This window comes from Xiphophorus couchianus, chromosome 16 (genome assembly GCF_001444195.1).
Source record: "Xiphophorus couchianus chromosome 16, X_couchianus-1.0, whole genome shotgun sequence".
Lineage (NCBI taxonomy): Eukaryota > Metazoa > Chordata > Actinopteri > Cyprinodontiformes > Poeciliidae > Xiphophorus > Xiphophorus couchianus.
In genome coordinates, this window is record NC_040243.1 from 4,284,446 (window position 1) to 4,304,378 (window position 19,933).

A 19,933-nucleotide genomic window follows, 5' to 3' on the forward strand; every position below is an offset into this window, starting at 1 on the left:
GGCAAACATTCTCAATCTACAATCACCTACATCTTGCTTTCTGTGGAAATCACACTTGTTTTATTTTATTAAACTATTATTATTATTAGATGTGCAGATATAAATATAACTTTACTTTTCTTTCTACAATTTTTGAAAAATCTCTTTCTTGTGGCCCTCAGTTACTTTCAACTTGCCAGTTTTGGCCCAGGAGGTAAAAAGTTTGGACACCTCTGGTGTAAGTGATGATGATGATGTTTAGCTTGGTAATGTACCTGGCTCTGCCCGTTAAACGGCGGCGGCGTGTGCGCTCCGGTCCGGACCCCCGGATCAGCAGAACCAGCCTGAGGATCGTCTTGCTGCAGAGCTTCAGTAGCATCGATGCCAACTGGGGGCGGAGGTTCCTCTGGAGGTACGATGTGGGGGGAATAATTTTCGGAGGGTTGTGTCCCCGCAGCGAGGACAGTCGGACTCTTCCTCCCTTCTCCTTTTCCCCGTTTTCTCCCTCTGTGTCCTTCTCTGTCTCTTTCCCCCTTCTTCCTGTGATCCTTCTCCCCGTTGTCCCCCCTGTGCTCCTGCTCCTTCACAGCATCACTTCTTCGCTCCGCTCCCTCTCTAACTCTGCTCCTCTGCTTCTCCTCTTTCCTGTCCTCCTCGTCCTCCTCGTCAGAAGCGAGGAAGGAAAACTTGGCCTTTTGTTCCTTCAGGAGCATCTCGATTCGAGAGTCCAGGCTGCTGCTGTGGTAGACAAACGGCAAACTCTCGTTTGTGGAGTCTGGCTCTGGAGAGGAGTCGCGATGAGGAGGTGGAGGGGAGCTAGAGGAAGAGGAAAGGTGGTGAGGAAGGGAGGCCGAGGAGGGAGAGTTGGAAGAAGATTTGGCGGTAGTAGGTTGGGAAGGGGAGGATGGTGGTGGCGTTTTGGGCGGGGCCGGTGGCGTGGTGGGACGGCGTTTGGGTTTGGTCCACTGGTCTTCGCGGGCCGGACTGTCCTGGTTAAAGTCTAGCGTTCCCAGCGTCTCGGCGACGGCTGCTGCAATAACGGAGGCCGGTGGGAGCGGTGGCGGCGGAGGAGGCGGAGGGGGAGGCAAAGCGCCGTGATGGTCCTTATCAGACCCAGCTTTCTCTGCCAGGGTTGAACCAGCCGAACGGGAGGAACCATCCTGCGGCGGGGTCGGGGCGGGATCTTTGGAGGAGGCGTACGCCGAGTAAGACGACGGCGGCGGTGACATGCTGTTGGATGACGATCGGTAGGAGTTGGAGTTGTATCTGGGGTCGGAGCTGTTGGCGTAGTCGGCGTCTCGGTCGCGGTCCCGGTCGTGGCTGCTTCTTCTGCGACTGCCGTGGTGGTTGTGAGAGTGGTGGTGGTTGCGGTGCCGCTGGTGGCCGTGGTCGCCAGAGCGGGAGCCCACGCTGTCTCGCCGGTAACCCCGGTCGTCCCGGCGGTCCGAATGGTGGTGGGAGTGGTGGGAATGGTATTTCGAGGAGGAGTTTGAGTCTTGCTGGTGATGGTAGGACGACCTTCTAGAACCGACCCCCGCGGCCGCATACCTCCCCGCTGATTCGCTCCGCTCCCTGTCCGGCAGCGGAGGCTGGTCGTACTGGTTGCAAATCGGCGGCGGAGGCATTGAGGAGTGATGCGCCATGTGTGAGCCGGGACCTCCGAGGTTGGGGTAGGGCGCGTAGCCCGGCGGCTCATTGGGACGGTACGATGTGGTCGGGGGGTACGAAGGACGACCTCGGTGGTACAGTGATGGGTCCTGTTCATCGGGGTAACGAGACACTTTAAAACCTCCAACAGAAGACGAGACTGCGGACGATGAAGATGAAGATGGTAACATGTCCTGGGGAGGATAGCCGCTGCTCAAAGAGCCTGTGTTGTAGTTCGGATGCCTGAAACAGAGAGTTTACTGGATTAATTACAATCAAAAGAACTCTTTCTTACTAAATCTGAACAATTAGGGCCGAAACGATTAATTGATTACTGAAATAACCGTCAACTAATTTAGTAGTCGATTAATCATTAACTGGAGTAAACAGACTCAAAGAAATCAATTTGCTGAAGGAACAACATAATCAAAGCCATAATTAAGCAAAAAAACGGCCAAAAAACCCATTCAGGTTGAAACGATTATTTGGACTAATCGTGATGAATCAATTATTGAAATAATCAACTAATTCAGTAATTGGTTAATCATTAACTGGAGTATACATACTCTAAAAAAGGCAATTTGCGGAAAAAGCAAAACACTCAGATCTAATCAGGCCAAAAATATGCATACATTTTGCATTTAAGCTAATAAAAAAACATATTTCTCTGTCAATACGTTATAAGATGCATCCTTTGCTACAAATGATCAAGCGTACACTGAAGGAATTCTATATTTTTACATTTTAGGCAATATAATGTCTATTTTCTTATTTAAAAAGAAATTACATTTATTTATTTGTATTTGTACCATTTTATAATAAAACACTTCTTTAAAAATCAGATTAATCGTCAGCATAATCTATGAATTACTAAATTAATCGTTTGCTGCAGCTCGATGAACACTACCTGCTGCCGGAGTAGCCTGAGTCTTGTGAGAAAGGAGTCCCAGATCTGGAGCTGTAAGGTGTTCCTCCGCCCCCCTGAGACGAAGCAGAGGAGCTCGGCGTGTATGGACCGGGTAACGACGAAGGCGGCGTGTCGACACGCTGTTCGCCAAACCCGGTTTCAACTGAACACGGCGTCATGCTTCCCGAGGTCAGGGCGTGGACTCCTGCGGCCAAAACCGCAAGCTCACTGGAATACCTCCGCCGGATTTCCGACTGCAATGACGAAAAACAACAATATTCAGAGTTGAGTAATAACTAGTTACATTTACTCAATTACATTTATTTGAGTAACTTTAAAAAGAAAAGAAAATTTTAGGAGTATTTCTACTCTTACTTGAGAAAATTTCTGTATTTTCTACCCACTGAATGAAAAACAAACATGTTTTAGCCAAAATTCACCAGACACAGACACACACCTGCAGTTTTTGTTAAAGTTTCATCATTTCTTTTATTGAGAGAAACTGATTTGGGAAAAAAATATTTTTCCTAATTTTTTTATTTTTTATTACTTGTATGACTTATTGTCATTGTGGTCCTTGGGAAAATACCAAAATTTCCAGTTACTTTTCTATTTTAGTCCATCTGATGATATAATTTATAAATATTAAATGATTGATAATTTTACTTTTTACCAAATACTTTTCTACTCTTACTTGAGTAATTTCTTGGATGGCTACTTTTTACTTTTACTAGAGAAAAAATATTTTGTAGCAGCTACTTTTACTTGAGTAGAATTTTCTGCTACCCTGCCCATCTCCGACTATATTTAAAATTTTACATCTTAAGGAAGTTGCCACATAATTTCAGGAAAAAGCCTTAAGGTCAGGTCCTTCATTTATACAAGAAAAAAACTTTCCTAATAATTATGGTCACTATTAGAATCCCGGAAACTCGTCAAATTCAGACAGACGTACAAAATAATATCGGCTGTTGAAATATAATTTCAGTGGTAACATTTTTTAGCACTGTTTTTGTGATTGTTTTACACAGAAATCAAGGTAAATACAAATTTATTTAATTGGAAAACACAATATTAATTATGAGATTAAATTAATAAAGTAGTCTCACACAAATTGTGAAATATAGTTTCTGCTGTGTATGCAGTGAGATTAAATTTTTCTAGAGCTGCAAAATATATAAAACCCCAATTAACCATCTTAATATCAATCTGAAACAACTGCTTGGATGTAATATTTCATTCCATCAAAATTATTATTTCGCATTTAGGCTGGAAATGTTCAGCTGAGATGCAATAAAACTGATTGAAATAATTATTATTAGCTAAAAATAGTGAGGAAAACGTGGCCTTTGTTAAGCTCAGCTGATGCTTGATGAAACATCAGTTCTAAAGTTAAAAAATGTCACAATTTTTGCAACCATTTATAAGCAATTTTGCTAACATTTTTAAATAAAAAAAGCAGTTTGCATCGAAATATTAAATGTTTTGGAGTAATTACGGTTAAAATAAAAACAGACCATCAACTTTAGCAACTTAATGACACAGAATCAAACAATTCTTTGTAATATTTTAGATTTATTATTCCAAAATAATATTTAAATGTATTCAATTCAAGCCTGAAAATGTGTTTTTGGACTCATTGTTCAGATCGACGCTAGAGCTGGACAATTTATGAACCTCAACCAATTCTAATTTTATTTATAATATATTTGTTGCAGGGATAATTTGTACTAATAACATTTCTGTAAATATGCTACAGTTAGCCAAAAGGATATTTTCCACCTGATCGTAAAAGTCACCAAAGTTACATGAACAAAATAATAATTCAAAGACACTGAATATCTCTTCCTTTTCATGCTAATTTACCATAAACAAGCTGCTTTCAATCACTACTTTTGATTGCAAATACAATTATTATTTATACATTTCACAGCTGACAGCCTTACTAACCACAGCTGGATATGAACATTATGATTCAGGTTTGATTTTTGTTTTTGGACAACATAAAAAGGAAACAAAAACAGGCCGACACTGATGCTTATTATTTATAAAGCGTGGACAGATGTGACGTTATAATGGTGTATTATTTTTAAAATATATATAATAATTTTGATTTGTCGCAATATTTCCATTGACATTCAAAACAGATGTTAGTTTAGACTATTTTTGTTCTCGAAACATCCTAATGACTAGTAATTTTTATCTGCAGTAACACCGTAACTGCTTTGATTCAACATGAGTAAAAATATTGAACTCCTGACTCACTAACTGATCTTCTACTGACTGAGAAGTCGTACCGTATCCGGCTGCGGCTGCGCCGGCGTCTGAGACTGAACGCTATCCGTCAAAGCTTTCCCTCCGAGCGGCACCGTCTGAGGAGTGTAGGACCCGTTTACTATGAGGTCGTAGTACTTCTGCCGCTGTTGACCTGCAGAAAAACAAACAGAAAAACAAACGCCTTGCTAAATATATGATCCATGTTTGATTATTTACAGTAACTTATCTTAATAGATAGTTCCCACAAAACCGGACCAGAAGTAAGTTGCCCGGAAATGCGCCATCTTGATAGGCAACTGTCAACAGCGCTGTAGAAACAACATTATTAAGACTTAAATTTGTTTTTCTTTTTTTTCTGCTCTTGAAGAGAAGCAGATCAGTCTACATGATCAGCACATCTTGTAAACAAAACAGACAACAAGTCATTTGTGTTTCTCAAAAATGGAGATTCTCTTACAAGCTGTCATAGCCGCAGTGTAAAAAATTAACTAAATGAAACCTGGGGATGTGTGTATTATTAATTTAGTGCAGGGAAAAATAACGCAGAAAAACCGGTGAAGAACAATTCAAAACCACTTTTTTTTTCCTTTCTCTCTGTGTCAGCTACATGCAGACTCGTTGCCATAGCAACCGACAACCACGCCACTACATGCTTCAGGGTTTAACACCACAGAACATTAAAACATTTTCCACAAAGAACAGAAAGTTCAGTCCGTTGCAGTTTTATATTTCAGGCTTGATGTTTATTTTGCAATTTTTAATAAATGATTGCTGGGGTTGATTAGCTACCGCTGCTATTAGCTAAGCTAATACTGTGACGGCTCATTAGCTAATTTAAACACCTGCTACACTGATGATCTGTCAGAGAGTTGGTGTTTAGATCACCTTTTTTATTTTTTAACTGAACTGAAACACACCGAATTCCACAGCCCATCTACATGTTACGGTTGTCATAGTCAAGCTAGCAGAGCTGACTTACTTCCTTCTCCCTCACTATTTCTTTATTAAAACTTTTTCCTGACTTTATAATCTAGTTGTCATAGTGTTGACAATTAGTAGTAAAGCGCTGCGTTCCTTTTACTTTTATATATCAGGCCTACGTTAAAGATTTAATGTATTATATTGACATTTTAACAGCTAAAACCAATGCTAGTCGTCGTCAGAGACCAACGTTTTGCCCTCAAGCAGGGAGACAAAGGCGGGATGTAAGGGGTCCACACCTCTACAATAGCTGCCACAATAAACTTTACCTTTTATATCTAGCTGAGCATGAATGATGTTTCCCATGACAGAGGTGTTGTGCAAATGCTTGACTGTGTCCTTCGCTCCTCTCGTGTTGGTGAACAACACCCTGGCCAGACCCAAGTGCTTCCTGGTCTTGGGATGAAACAGGATCTCCATCTCCTCCACTTCACCAAACTTGGAGCACATTTCTGCCAGGAAAGGCTCCTTGATGTTGTCATTGAGCCTGGCGAAGGTCACCTCTTTGAGGGGTATGGGGCCCACGTAGAACTCATCGAGCTGTGGCAAAAAAAAAGGTTAGGAACAAACAAAAAAAAAAAGCTCTGCTATTCCAGGAAAGTGGAGTGACTGATCTGTGGAAATCATAAACGCGGAACAGCTGAAGTGCAGGAAGACATCTGGTTTGGAAAGATAATGTGCAAATAATGAGTGAAAACAATTTTGGCCAAATGACCTTCGAGGGTGACAGATTTCACACAACCGCTGCGGTTTATAACTGGTCATTTACATCCAGGATAATAAAGTCGGCCTGAGTTCATGGCCAATCAACAAATAATTACAACATGACATTCATACAACAGCACTGACAGTAAAATAATGAAACATGTTCTTAAAATGAAGTTAGGTGCCAATAAGCCTCTCATGATGAACTGTCAAACAAATGATCGCGATAAATGTCAGTATTGTCATTTTAAGATAATTAGCCTTATTACTGATCACTCATAATATAAAAACTTTGATTCCTTAAGAACACTTAACATTAAAAATATTTGAAAAAAGAAAAACCCAGCAATTAAAATGGATTTTAGAGTTTCAGTAACCAAATTGTACAAAAAAAGATAATTATTCAGTTTAGACCAGTAAAACAGGCAAAAGTGGGAGGTAGTACAAACTACGTACTTTGTACTGGGTGTCAAAGGTTTGCAGCTTTAAAACAAAATTAAAGAAAAGCATCTCTTTTCCAAATAAAAATCATTGCACTGCTTTTAGTTTACCATGCTATAAAATAATGTATTGCTTATTGTGACAGACTTAGGAATCACATCTTATTATTTCTGAAAGGCTTAAGAAGTTTCCGATGCTGCAGTAATTATGTTAATTTACACAATCGTTTAACTTGTCTTGAATTTGGAAACTTCTCTGAGGTAAAAGAGAAGTTATGTTCTCGCTTTTATATAATTGGCCAACATCCTTTCAATGCTGTTGCTTAGCAACAACCATAATTATTCATCTATGCATTTAGTTCCCCATTAATTGAATGTCTTAATTCTTCCTTGTAATTTTTCCTCATCTTTTAAAACAAAATATCACATATCGGAGTTAAATTAAATTAAAATGAACTGTTCCAGCTCAAAACTACAGTAATTATACTTTGGTTTTTCAGATGAATGTCTAAAGGATCGATGAGACAAAGTTTGAGAAGTGGAGCCCACCTTGAACTTTGGCACTGGTAAGGATATTTCTGTATACCTCGACCATAATCTCCGGGGTCTAGGGTCCCGGAGTTCTCCCACAGGGGGAAACCCGGAGTCCTAAACAAAAATAACACAGCAAATAAGAACTAAACCTTAGAACTGATCTGCATTTTAAAGCGAATAAACTCCAGTTAGACTTACTGGAACACTGAAATGCACTCCGTCATATCTGTAAACCTTCTGCGTAACCCGCCGAATGGCCGGGTCCTGGACGAGTTTGTAGCTTTCCCACTGCAAGCTGACTGCTTTCTGTGTTTCGGTCCCACTGTCTGGATCCATCCTATAACTGGGGACAAAAAGAAAAACTTTCATTTAAAAGAGGATCTGCTGGAAAAAACTAACAAACAAAAAAACATCCAAGTGACTCGGATTCTAGGAATTTAGCAAGCAAATGATTTTTTTAGTTTCAAGATTTTTTCAATTTCTTCTCCATTTTAAACACATTTGTATAAAACTTACAGTGGATTCTTACAAGGAGGTCAATGTTTTTTGTAAGTATGCTCCAAACACAAAAATTTATATTTTTTCTGACTCAAGTTTCCTAATTTCTCTGTTAGTTTTCAGTCAGTTTTTTTTTTTAAATCAGGCACTAAATAAAGTTTAATAAAAAGTTACAAAGGATGTTTCTAAAATGGTTAAGCTTAAAAAAATTATCAAGTTATAAAACCTAAACTGTACATAAGACTTCCCTCTATTTCCTGAAGCTCAGAATCCTGGATCTATCACCAGAGTTACATCTTTTTATGAAACCTCTACTCATAAAACTGGTAAAAACATATTACAGATATATTAAATTAAAGTCTTGATATAGTCGTTTGCAAAAATATCACATTATATAAACTGTGTTCACCTTGTAAATAAAGTATGTGAAGAAAAACCTTATATGGACTAAAATAACTTACTCCTAAATGTTACAAACTGTTAAATTGGACAGAAAATACACCCTGGAAATACAAAAACGTCTCCATTTTCTATTTTGTCTACATTTATCCAGACTTTGAACCAATTAAAATCAATTTCTGTAGTTTGAGGCTTTTTTTTCTCACAGGCTTTAAGTGCATGAGGGCAGCCTGGGGTTAATTGTTCCTATTTAGAGCAAAAAAAGAAAACATTGTATGTTTAAACGCCAGGCAAAGCTGCAACAGATTAGCTACATATTAATTTAGCCTGTTAATGTTTTTTTTAGAAATTAGAGTAAGGAATGTCGTCCTGGAAAATACGAAAATCAATTTGTGCTTTCAAATTTTTCAAGTCGGTCCAAGAAACCTAAACGCACCATAACAACCTTAACAAATTAGATGCGAATTGAACCGAGACTGATGAGAAAAGATGCAGTAATTACAGATAAATAACTCTTGCCTGCAAAGGAACGATGAGCTGCGTCACAGCATTTAGCCAGAGTTCAACTTCACTGACTTCTGGGTCGCATTAGTATATTCTGGGATCACATTTAAAGTATATAAAATGTTTAGCATTATCATCAGCTTGTTGTCGGCTTCGGTTAAGCTGCTGTCAAAACAATGATCAGCGCTACGTCAGTGATCAGATACTTTAGCTAGCAGCTTGCTGTTAGCAGAGGCTAAAGTGGATCCACAAAAAGCAAATAATTGTTTCAGCAAGCGTCAAAACAGAATTAATATTCAGCGCATCTGTCCGCGTTTCAGAAGCGTTCCTTAAAAACCGAACCTGCACGTTGCCGATCAGTCTGACAACGTAAACCAAAGTAAAAATTAGTTGTCTTCTCGCTTTAGCTAGGGCAAACTGATGCTACTGATGGCTAATGCTAACTTAGCAACATCAAGTTAACAGTTTAAACTTTGAACTTGAAGACCTCCACGTACACGTATTAGTTTTTCTAAGTTGCAATCGTGATATGCATGTCTTATGGAAACTTCTTAAGGCTGGCTTGCCCACGATTTAACCAAAATTCAGCCCACTCCACCTCTTGGAGACCCGCTCATCCGAAAGTAGCAATTCGCCGCCGCTACAGTGTAGGCAGCTGCAGCCAGGCCCGCGAGACCAAGAAGAAAAACACTGGGTCACAAACAGATATATGACACCTACGACCCGGCGTTAAAGCACCTCTAACGAATTAAAACAATACCGCTACCATTCCGGAAATTAGTCGATAGACCAACGACCATCTACGAGCACCAAAGCCATTGTTTTCTATTTCAAAATCCAGATATTGTTGAGAAAGCGGCCATCGCGTTACCAACCTGAACGCCTCGCCTGCTCCCCATCAATGCATGGTAATGCAGTCTACAGTTGCTCACCCGCACTTTCCTCTACACAGGCACAAAACAAACAACAAATAAACAGAATATTAAAACTTAAAACATCACTTTGAATTAAATAAAATAACAAAGATTTTTAAAAAAAGATAACTTACTCTATAATTAGTTAAATATTTGTAGTGTAAAATTATGCTTGAATCTGCTTGTATCATTTCCAGTTTGAATGGTGAGAAATTCGCCCCCTACTGGCGAAGTGGTGAAACAACTCAATAAGTATGAGTGAAGTAAAATAAATCTAAATGGTTTTTTTTCTCGACTTTTAAAACAAATAACAATGGATTGTTATAAAACATAAGATTTGTTTTATTGCAGTATTAATTATGCCATATAAACTGCAAATTTTGCAAGATTAATTAGAGTTAGAATAGAATTAACCTCTATTATCCCATAGTTTGGAAATTAAGGCATAACAAAATTGAGTGTACAGTCAGTAAGGACAAAGTTTACAGCATAAGAGAAATACTGTTAATTTATTAAAAATTAAGTATTGATGAAGATACTTTTTACTGGACAACAAATAATCAATTACACCCAACCATAAAGACATAAAATACATGATCACAAATTAAAAATAACCCCACATTAGCTAGGATTTATTGCCCCAGTTTTAAATATTATGTTTAAAAGAATTTGTATTAAAATATTCTATAGTACCAGATTTTCAACTACAACTTTATGTTAAAAGTAATTCAGTTATTCACAACAAAGCTAAAAAAATCAAGATTTTAAGTGAATTATCTTGTAATAAACTATGACAAATTTCATGGATCCCATCTAAGTATATAATTAAGTAATCATTTACTGCAGTAGCATAATTTCATTTAGAAATATTAATTTACTTTGAGTACATTTATTCAGCTACAGATAAAAAAACGTCAAAATTTGCTACACCTAACAGTTCATGTGAAATAAATACAACCGAGCTATTTTTATAATTCATTTTACACTTTGTGAATCAGTTTATATTATCTTAAACAAGGAAATTTACTTAAGACCCATATTCAGAAATGTAAGAAAAGTAATAAAAATCTACAATTTACATGCTAATTGCTTGTAAACTTCCAGATGGATTTGAAGTAAAATAATTTTTTTAAAAAATTTAAAAACACCTGATATATCATTTTGATATTTTTATAAAGGAAACAATTGCAATATGACAAAGGGAAAAAGATTATTTTTAAAGATTTCAGTGCATTTATTGTTTGCTCAGATAACAATTAGAAACAGCCTGACAGAAACTTATTTCAAATATATTAAACATTTCCTGGACATTATCGTTTAAAGGTTACAATAATGCTAATATATTACCAATGAAATAACAGCAATGCTTCAGTCCTTTAAAAATGTGGCTCAATACCCCCTAGTAGTGTCCTGCTCACCAGCAACCTGTTAAAAAACAATCATTAGGCTTTTTTCAGACAAACATTTGAAAACTGTTTAAAACATAAACAAACTTGATGCCCACTAGAGACTCATTTGACGGATTTTGCTCCGTTTTTTGTGTTTTAATCTCATCAAATGGAGCAGCAGGGGAAACAAACAGCAAAGCCCGACACAATCAGAGAGTTTGATGGAAGATTTCTGGCAGAAACTGTGGAAGTTGAATAGCAGTATCAGGAAGAAAAGCTGAGCAAAGCACTGATTCTCCATGTGCTTGAATGCTTTTTCTCTTTCACATGGCTTTCACTTTGATCTGCTTCATCTTCATCTGCTTTTTCTCAATCTTCTTCTGCTCACGCCGCTGCGCTGCCTCCTGCATAAAGAAACGGGAGGAGACGAAAGAATAGCTAAAGTTCAAAACTGAAACAAAACATCTGTGTGTTTTTTTTAAAGGCAGGTTTCAGACCTCCAGACGGCGTTGTCTCTCAGGATCCTCTTCGTTCATGATCCTCTCCTTCTCGGCTCTTTTCTTCTCCTCTCTGCGGGTTTGGGCTGCTTCCTGGCGCTGAGCGTGCGTCTGTTTCAGGAAGTTCTCCTCAACGCGAGCCCGGTTTCTGTCCGCTTTCTGCTTTCCCTAAACACACAAAGAGGATTTTTAAAACAATGTACCTCCTAAAATATAGAATTAAAGAATAATTTTGGCTATGGCTTTATCATTTTTAGAAGGTTTTGTGTTTTTAAAGGCGAGTTATTATGTTTCCTGGGACAGATTAAGATAGGCCTATGGTCTATACAAACAAATTAATGACTTTTTTTGCAAAACATTATTTTTAGAAAATGAGAATTTATTCTGGTCAGGTGAGAATGAGCTTCTTTTAGGGCCTCTGTCACTTTAAATCCAAATAATCTGCTGCTGGCCACACCCCCCAGCTCAATATTTACATGCACACATAAAAATGGCTGCAAAAAGATGTGCAATTATACAACCGTACAACTTTGAAAAGCAGAAGTGGAAGCTCCTGCACAACCAAGAAGCATTTAGCAAGTGGTTTCTGGATGGTAAGTCAACAACAAAACATTTGTTTTTTTCCAGCAGCCATTGTACAGCACATAAAGCGGTAAAACCAGCTGACCAAACGCCTTGGAGCTCTGCTTGGGTTGCTAGGTGACGAGCAAAACTCCACTGCGGTTGCTAAGTAACGAGCAGTGCCTGCTGATTTATGACGTTACATTTGTAAGTTTTTTGAAAAAGCTCATTTTCCAGACAACAAAAAACAACTTATTGCCAAAAAATCTCTGGATGTTCTTTTTTAAACGCTCGGGTTGCTTTTATTAACAGTAGAAACCAGTAAAATGTGCGAAATGTGAATTTAGCATAATACGTCTCCATTACAGTTTAATGAAGAAACAAATATATTTAATACTTTTACAAAGCTTAAAATTTGTGGTTTTTTTCTTTTAACCCTTAAACCTTGAGACACTGCGGTTCATCAAACAAATATCATTTCCAGATTGATGGAAAAAAGTGTTAATTTTGTAATAACAAAAACTTTCCGTCTGTTTTTTTTCTAAAAGAGAACGAGACAAAAAACTTTAAACCTGCACAGGATGTCAAACTCTGATGAAAAAAACAGACAATTTTGGCAGTTCATAAAAATTAGGAAAATATTGGACGAAGATGAAAAACAAACCGATCAGATTTTAATTGTGTGAAATGGCAGAAGATATTGGAAAAAAATTTTTTACAATCTAATTTCATAGTTCTGACTTTCAAAATCCGGTCAATATGGAAACCCAAAGGTGCTTAAAGTAAACAATTAGTGCCAATATTTTGTAAAATATTTAAATTCAGCTCCATTTTCCGAGCATCAATAAGAGAAAAGTCCTTTTAAAATCTGGAATAATCGTGTTTTGTTGTATGAATACTTTTGTACTAATAGTTACTAGAGCGCTTCCCTCACCTCTCTGTTCAGACGGAGCTTCTTGACCTTATCGATGCTGTAGATCACCATGTTCATGAGTGGAAGCAGAGAGTCCATGTCTTTGGGAGACGTGCTGCCGTAGCCAGGCACTGCAGAGCGAAATATTCAGAAAAACTCAGGATAACTTTAAGCGTGTAGGACGGCTGGGCACACAGATCGATTTTAGCGATTCATTGAATTTTTGGAATTTGGAAAATCTGGATTTTTTCCCCCCACTAATACTCTCACTGGGTTTCCATAGTTACGAGTGATGTGAGCACGCCCAAGTCGGTCATCTTGTTTGGCAAGCATGTTTTGTTTTATAGCTTCTATTTATTTTGAATTTGAGGTCAGATAACATGTAACGGTCAGGCTAAGATTTTTATTTTTTACAGGAATAAAGTCATAACAATAAAGTCACAAAATGCTAGAGTAAAGTCATAATATTATCAGAATAAAGTTGTAAAATTAGAAGAATTAACTAGTAATTTGATAGACTCCAACATAAAAACAACAACAAAAAAATTTTTCAAACATTTTTCTTATTAAAACAACATTTCTTCATAAATTTGAGACGTTCTGCTAATATTGTGACTATATCCTTGTAATTAAGCTAAAGTTTTCATAGCCTGGCCCTAATACTCCGTTGTAAAACTCACAAAAGGGATGATTAAAATAAAAGCCACTTTCTGAAAATATTTTCTGTCATTTGCCTTTTTTAGAAGAGAAAGCAAGAAAAAACTGGATTAAAATTGGAAGTTGGATCTGGTATGAAACATTAAACTTATAATGTAGTGTTCAAGTGAACACAGTAGAAAAATTCCTCACCATTAAATGTAAACAGTAGAGTCTTCTTGGTCTCAGGCAGCTTTAACGGCTGACCCTCCCTGAAAAACAAAAACATTCAGCACCACGACATCAGACAGAGGTTCTGTTCCAGAAACAAACGATAATTAAATACTCACTCTTGCATAATTTTTGGACCAGAAAACTGATCCGAGAAATGGATCGACTCGATCTTGTCAGCATGGTTGGTGATGTAGTGTACCATCTGAAACGAGAAGAGCCCAAAAGCAGAACTTGAGTTACAGAGTTGAGTTTAAACTTTAGGGACGCAAGTTATCGATTAATGAGTCAATCGAAAGTTGGCTGATCCAATCAACTGATTAATGATTAATTGATAAGCGGATATTTTCTTAAAGTCTTGAGTTTTCTCTTGTATCCAGATGGTCAAACATATTTACATAACATAAAGGGCAACATTTTTCATAATATGCTGAAGTATAAAAAAAGTTTTAAGATTATTTTGTGTCAGCTCTGTCTTAACAGAAAATAAACAGGTTTTCTGACATAATTAGACATTTTTATAAAATATGACAAAACAGGAGCCTCTTAGGTTGCTGAATAGAAAAATAAAAGATGAAGCAAATAATTCTCTATGAACAGAGACATTCATATTTTAGTACCGTCTGTGGTTTCTCTTGTAGGAATGTTAAATATTCGCTTCAGGAAGTGCATTAACTCATAACAGACATCATGTCCCCCCCCCCATCATTTACAATGTTTCCATTTTCCTGTCATCACATCAGTACATTTTTGAATGAGAAGTTGATTCAAGAGCGAGACTAAGGTGAAACTTCAGCAATTTGTAAGTGTTTATATTTTAAAACTGAACAGAACAAAGTGCATTTTACATCCAACAGCAGATTCTGTTTGGTACAATTAGGGCCGCTACAGATAGAAAAAAAAAGAAAAGAAAAACGAAGTAAATTTCTGCCACAAAACTCAAACATTTTGGGATTAATGTCAAATTTTTAGTAGAGAAACTAGGAAATTCTCTGAGCTCCAAAAGTTGTAACAACAGCCCTAATGCGCTGCGTAGTTGGGACTGTTCCTCTTTCCCATTCTGGCATGCCTCGCTATATTTATTTCTGTATCAACTTGACTCTTCTTAAGGATGACCAGAGACGCCTCCTGCTGGACGGAGGCTAAACTACAAAACTAAAAGAAGTTCTAAGGGGATGTTATTAGTTAATCGAGTGGAACTAATTTAAATCTATTAATCCATTAATCTACAATTAATCCTAAATTGATTGTTTCCATCCCTACTAGTAATTAGAAGAATCACCTTGTTATCCATCACACCATCCGTTACTTCCCCCATCTCACTGAGAATTGCCATGGAGTCTGGAAGCCCATATTTCGCCCCCGACTTTGGCTTGTCGCTGCAGAACTCGCTCTATTAAAACAAAAAACAAAAAAATATTGTCACTTCAAATATCAAAAATGAGTCAACAGAAAAAACATTAATCACAAAATTATTCACCAAGTCGTGCATCTCCTTCTGCAGCCGAGCCATGGCTCTCTTAGAGCCCACAGCAAAGACGAAAGTGTCCATGTCTTCGTCGTTAAGCGTCACTTTGACTTGCTGCAGAGGAAAACCCAGACAGTATAGCTAAAGCTCTGCTCAGAGGAAGCAAAAACGTTTCTACATCTGCTGCAGCAGAAACGCTTACCACTTGGTCAGAGGCGGGCCTCATCATCCTGGTCACTGTGTTCAGGAGGTCCTGCCTCTTCAGGAACTAAAACAACCAGCAGCAGGTTCAGAAAACACAGACAGGGGAGGATTTAAATGGCTGTAAGCAAATACCTTGAGTTGAATCAGCATTCCTTCACAGCACACACGGCCAGAGCACCACAGATTATAGATGTGTTCGTTTTCCTGATTCAGCTTCCCAGTGCTCACAGGTTCTTTACTGGTGCCGTCATCGCCTAGAGTGCAGATCAATGCCAAGAAAACACTAAATCTCAACAAAATATAAATAAATTTTGGATTTCAAAAAAAAAAAAAAAAACAGAGCTAAAAAAATAAGCCCATAAAATATTTAAAGAAGTTTTACAAAATAAGTGTCACAAAAAAACACCATTATGAAATGAACAATTAAAAATTCAAACAAATCTCGAAATAAATAAAAAATAAACCAAGCAAAAATTATTTTTTATTTTATGTAGTATTTATTAGTTTTTAAAAACAATATTTATTTATTTAATTTAAAAAAATCTAAAGAATGTGCCAATTTTTCATTCAATTAATTGTCAAAATAATCAATAGATTAATTGATACCTAAAATAATTGTTAGTTGCAGTCCTTGTAAATTTGGAAAACTCATGTACAATTTTCCTTGCACATCAGAGCTATGCACTCCTTTCTATTACATAAAATTAGTAAAACAAAACAATAAATGGACTATTTTAATGGGGAGGAATACTTTTGCAAGCCATTGTGCACCAGCAGATCCTGCAGGGAGTTTAATGATTCAAAGAAAAGACAGACAGACTCACCCACAAGTGCAAAGTTGCTCTCCAGAAGTTCCTTGTGGGAGTTAAACCAGGCCTGAGCGAGCCGGCTGTTCTTGTTCTTGCCTATGATGTAGTTCATGATGTAGCACAGTAAACCCGTCACCATCAGGATCTCCATGTAGTAACTCTCCCAGCTGTTCTGCAGGTGTGCAGGAACCTGCAGAGACATAACATGCAGACGGATAAATCACACTGCAGATCGACATCTGACCATCAGAAATGTATCTAAATCACGTCCCAGGATTAATTAGACTAAAATGTAAGCTCTTGGTATCATAAACTACAGCTGAATTAACTCCCAGAAGCTTTAAACCTGTTTTACCATGTGGATTATGAGCGGGTCCTTCATGGAGTGGCCCGTCTTCTCCATCCCCTCAAACTCGTCCTTGTCATATTTGCTGTACATATCTTCGTCCTAGGAAGAAATTACAATCAATTATGGTTCCAATGATAAAAATACCCTTTAAATAAATGGTAAGGTATTGTACTTGTGTGTCGGAGTCCTCGAAACCATCCTGACCATCCTCCAGCTCCACGGTGGCTTCATCTTCGTCGTCTTCAGTCTGTGAGGAAGGTGATGGGACGCGTGGCGGCGGGGCCGTCTCCGCCTCGGCTGTTAAATCATCATTCATGTCCTCAAACTCTGCGAAGTCATTGTCGTCAAAGTCTGCCAGGCCCTCCCCGTCGTCAAAGTCGTCGTTGTAACGTCCTCTGGCGGCAGGAAGAGCCAGAAGGAGCAACAGTATGGGAACCAGGAGGAAAAACGCACTTCGCATGCTGCAGTCTGAATTAAATATGGGTAAAAACACAAAATAAAGTTTCACAAAACGTTGCAGAAAATTACAAACCCATTCCAAAACAAAAGCTTTTACCCATCAGAGAATAGAAAAACTACTACTTTGGCTTTGAAAACAAAACACGGCGCATCATTTGCAAAAGAATCATCCGAATCAGTGTGAGAAATCCTGCACTGCTTTAATTTGAAGTGGAAAAAGTTACAAAAGCTTGCTGCCGCTGGTGAAATGTACCAGTTATTACAATATTACGTTCTAGGGTTTATTTTTCTCGTACGCAACTGTTTTATTTTAAAGTATTAAGTCACAGTGAGTTTAAATTAAACCCAAATAAAAAAGGAAGTAATGTATGAGAGGAAAAGAAACATTTAGAGATGAGATATAAGAAAATCTGACAGAAAATCTGAATAAAGTTGCAGAAAAAAAGATTTTCTCACAATTTGAAAGATCTGAAGAAACTGTGTGAGGTAGAGTGAATAAATATTACTCTGTCAACTCCAATCAAATAATAATGAATGCCACAACTAAAATAAATTTTAGTTTATGAATGTGTTGAACTATGAAACCAGATTATAGTGGCTGATCGCTTTCTCTAAAGAATCAAAACCAAACATGGAGAAGCAGCTTTTAGTTTTATGCTCCACTAATCTGAAACAAACTTCCAGAAAGTGGCAAAAATGCTGAAACACTTATTTCCTTTGAAATGAATGTTAAAAACTAATTTACTTAGATCAGGAAAGCTGTCTCTGTACTGGGACTAAGGCTGGAGTCCCTGGAAACTGTGGTGGAGAGGAGGACACTGAAGAAGGTTCTGTCTATTATGGACAATAAACACACCCTCTCCACCACATAGTGGACAGACAGCGGAGCACCTTCTCACATAGGCTGCTCCAGCTCCGCTGTCGTAGGGACAGATACAGGAAATCCTTCCTGCCACATGCCATCTCACTGTACAATAAAAGCTAAATCATTGTTCTGCACTAATCAGTCCAATTTTGCACAACTGCACTGTGGCACACTTGTTGTACATATATTTACATATACATATCTGCATTTTTTGAATCTTTGCAAGGACTGCTCTTAAGTTGCTTTTTATATTAACAGCATTTTATATTTTACAATTTATAGCATTTTATGTTTTATTTTATTGTTATTGTGTCTTGTCTCTCTATGCTGTAACTGCGAAGTAATTTCCCTGCTGGGATGAATAAAGTACTTCTATTCTATTCTATTCCCTTTGATGAACAACTAAAACATCATTAATTTAATTTATATTTATGCCTTTTATTGTTTTCCTTTATCAAACCGATCTATTGTAATGCTATTCTGTTATTAAATGCGATCATAATGTAGATAACTGCTTCGTTGCTGAAAAAAAACTGAATAAATATTTTCTCGATTAATTGACGAACGTCTACATAACAAATCCAAGTGGAAAACATCCCTGACAACTGACGCTCAGTAGACAATAACGAAGGAAAACTGCTACTATGGTTTGTCACCACGCTGATTTTTTTCATAAATTAATTTTTTTTAATTAACGCGAATAAAAAAAAAGTACATATTTAACCGTTTAAGAGCCGACTTATTCGGACAAACTTCCAGTTGGAGTAACAGTTTGTGGCCACACCTGAACTAGTACTGTTGCATTTAGCGTGTTTACAAGCTTGATTACAAGCTAAATCAATTAGCTGTCAAACTTATTGAAATTGTAGTGGAGTTCTAGTTAAAAATGTGCAACTGGCTAATGACGTGGATTAAACCCCCAAAGACGCAGTCAACCAAACCCATCCCCCAACTTACACTCACTAATTCTCACTCGCTGTTAGCACGTTTACCATTAGCATGCTAACAGGGGCTAACTAACTCTCAAACCGAAGACCTGAGAGGAAATCTGTCCCTTTTCTCCTTAACACGGCAGGGACAAACGACCCTGTTAAGACTAAATGTGTGACCAAGTATCTTACCTGGTTTCTAACAGTGTCAATAAAGGTAAAGCTGGTTATGAATAAGAAATTGGAACTGTCCTTGACGTGATGTTAAACCTAAAGCAGGGTACTTCCTGTCCACGCAGGAAAAACCCTTTCAAAATAAAACATTTTAAATCCCTTATGGACTAGTGATGCTAACATATGGGTGTCCAAAACTACGAACGTTATTTCCAATTTTGAGTTTGAATATTTTAAAAGATGTTAAGCAACTAAGAAATGGGAATGTTAGTATTTATCAGTAACACTCTAAAACTGTAAACATTTAAAAAATGTTACATTTTTGTGCATGGAGGATTACTTTACATTACAAAATATTTTAGATGTAATAATGAATATATAGTTATTATTATGATAATATTTTTTCGTGAACACTTTTAGGACAGCAGAGAAAATGGATCTTTCACCATTTAGCTGTATTTGTAACACTTGAAAACCAATCTAATAATATTATGTTTGGTTGTATTTTAAACAAAGCAGCAGTGATGAAAAAGCAATGATTATTCAAAACCATATTTTGTCTCAATTTTAAAGTGCTGTTTGGGGAATAGCAGCACCAATTTAAAAAATGAATACATTAGGATTAATTTCTTTAAGTGCCACTAGCATCATACCTAAATTTACAT

General features: G+C 37.4%; 2 protein-coding genes across 5 annotated transcripts in view; both read right to left on the reverse strand.

Moving 5' to 3' along the window:
- The window catches only part of setd1a (SET domain containing 1A, histone lysine methyltransferase), a 32,507-nt gene extending 22,698 nt beyond the window's left edge, over nucleotides 1–9,809 (reverse strand). Inside the window, exons 1-7 of one of the 4 annotated variants that reach the window (XM_028042266.1) lie at nucleotides 9,747–9,809; nucleotides 7,669–7,813; nucleotides 7,486–7,584; nucleotides 6,061–6,331; nucleotides 4,831–4,961; nucleotides 2,534–2,787; nucleotides 255–1,869 (exon numbers count right to left, since the gene is read on the reverse strand). In XM_028042266.1, coding sequence (XP_027898067.1) covers nucleotides 255–1,869; nucleotides 2,534–2,787; nucleotides 4,831–4,961; nucleotides 6,061–6,331; nucleotides 7,486–7,584; nucleotides 7,669–7,806 — 2,508 coding nt within the window. In that variant the 5' untranslated portion in view covers nucleotides 7,807–7,813; nucleotides 9,747–9,809. The other 3 variants (XM_028042267.1, XM_028042265.1, XM_028042268.1) reach the window with 3 other exon arrangements.
- A 1,186-nt stretch (nucleotides 9,810–10,995) lies between these two features.
- On the reverse strand, nucleotides 10,996–19,400 carry ccdc47 (coiled-coil domain containing 47). Its single transcript, XM_028042893.1, has 13 exons — nucleotides 19,287–19,400; nucleotides 17,014–17,309; nucleotides 16,848–16,940; nucleotides 16,508–16,682; nucleotides 15,816–15,937; nucleotides 15,682–15,747; nucleotides 15,492–15,593; nucleotides 15,294–15,404; nucleotides 14,131–14,216; nucleotides 13,994–14,052; nucleotides 13,166–13,275; nucleotides 11,671–11,838; nucleotides 10,996–11,577 (listed from the first exon to the last, which is right to left on the reverse strand). The coding sequence occupies exons 2-13, from the start codon at nucleotides 17,299–17,301 to the stop codon at nucleotides 11,497–11,499; spliced, it is 1,461 nt and encodes a 486-aa protein (XP_027898694.1). The 5' UTR covers nucleotides 17,302–17,309; nucleotides 19,287–19,400; the 3' UTR covers nucleotides 10,996–11,496.
- Nucleotides 19,401–19,933: the final 533 nt, after the last annotated feature.

Excerpts from the sequence above, each read along its gene's own strand:
- ccdc47 (XM_028042893.1), bottom strand. The coding sequence starts at position 17,301 with ATGCGAAGTGCGTTTTTCCTCCTGGTTCCCATACTGTTGCTCCTTCTG. Across the intron at positions 15,405-15,491 it reads AGAAGGAGATGCACGACTTG|AGCGAGTTCTGCAGCGACAA; the intron begins GTGAATAATTTT and ends TTGTTTTAATAG. Across the intron at positions 11,839-13,165 it reads AGCTCCGTCTGAACAGAGAG|GGAAAGCAGAAAGCGGACAG; the intron begins GTGAGGGAAGCG and ends TTGTGTGTTTAG.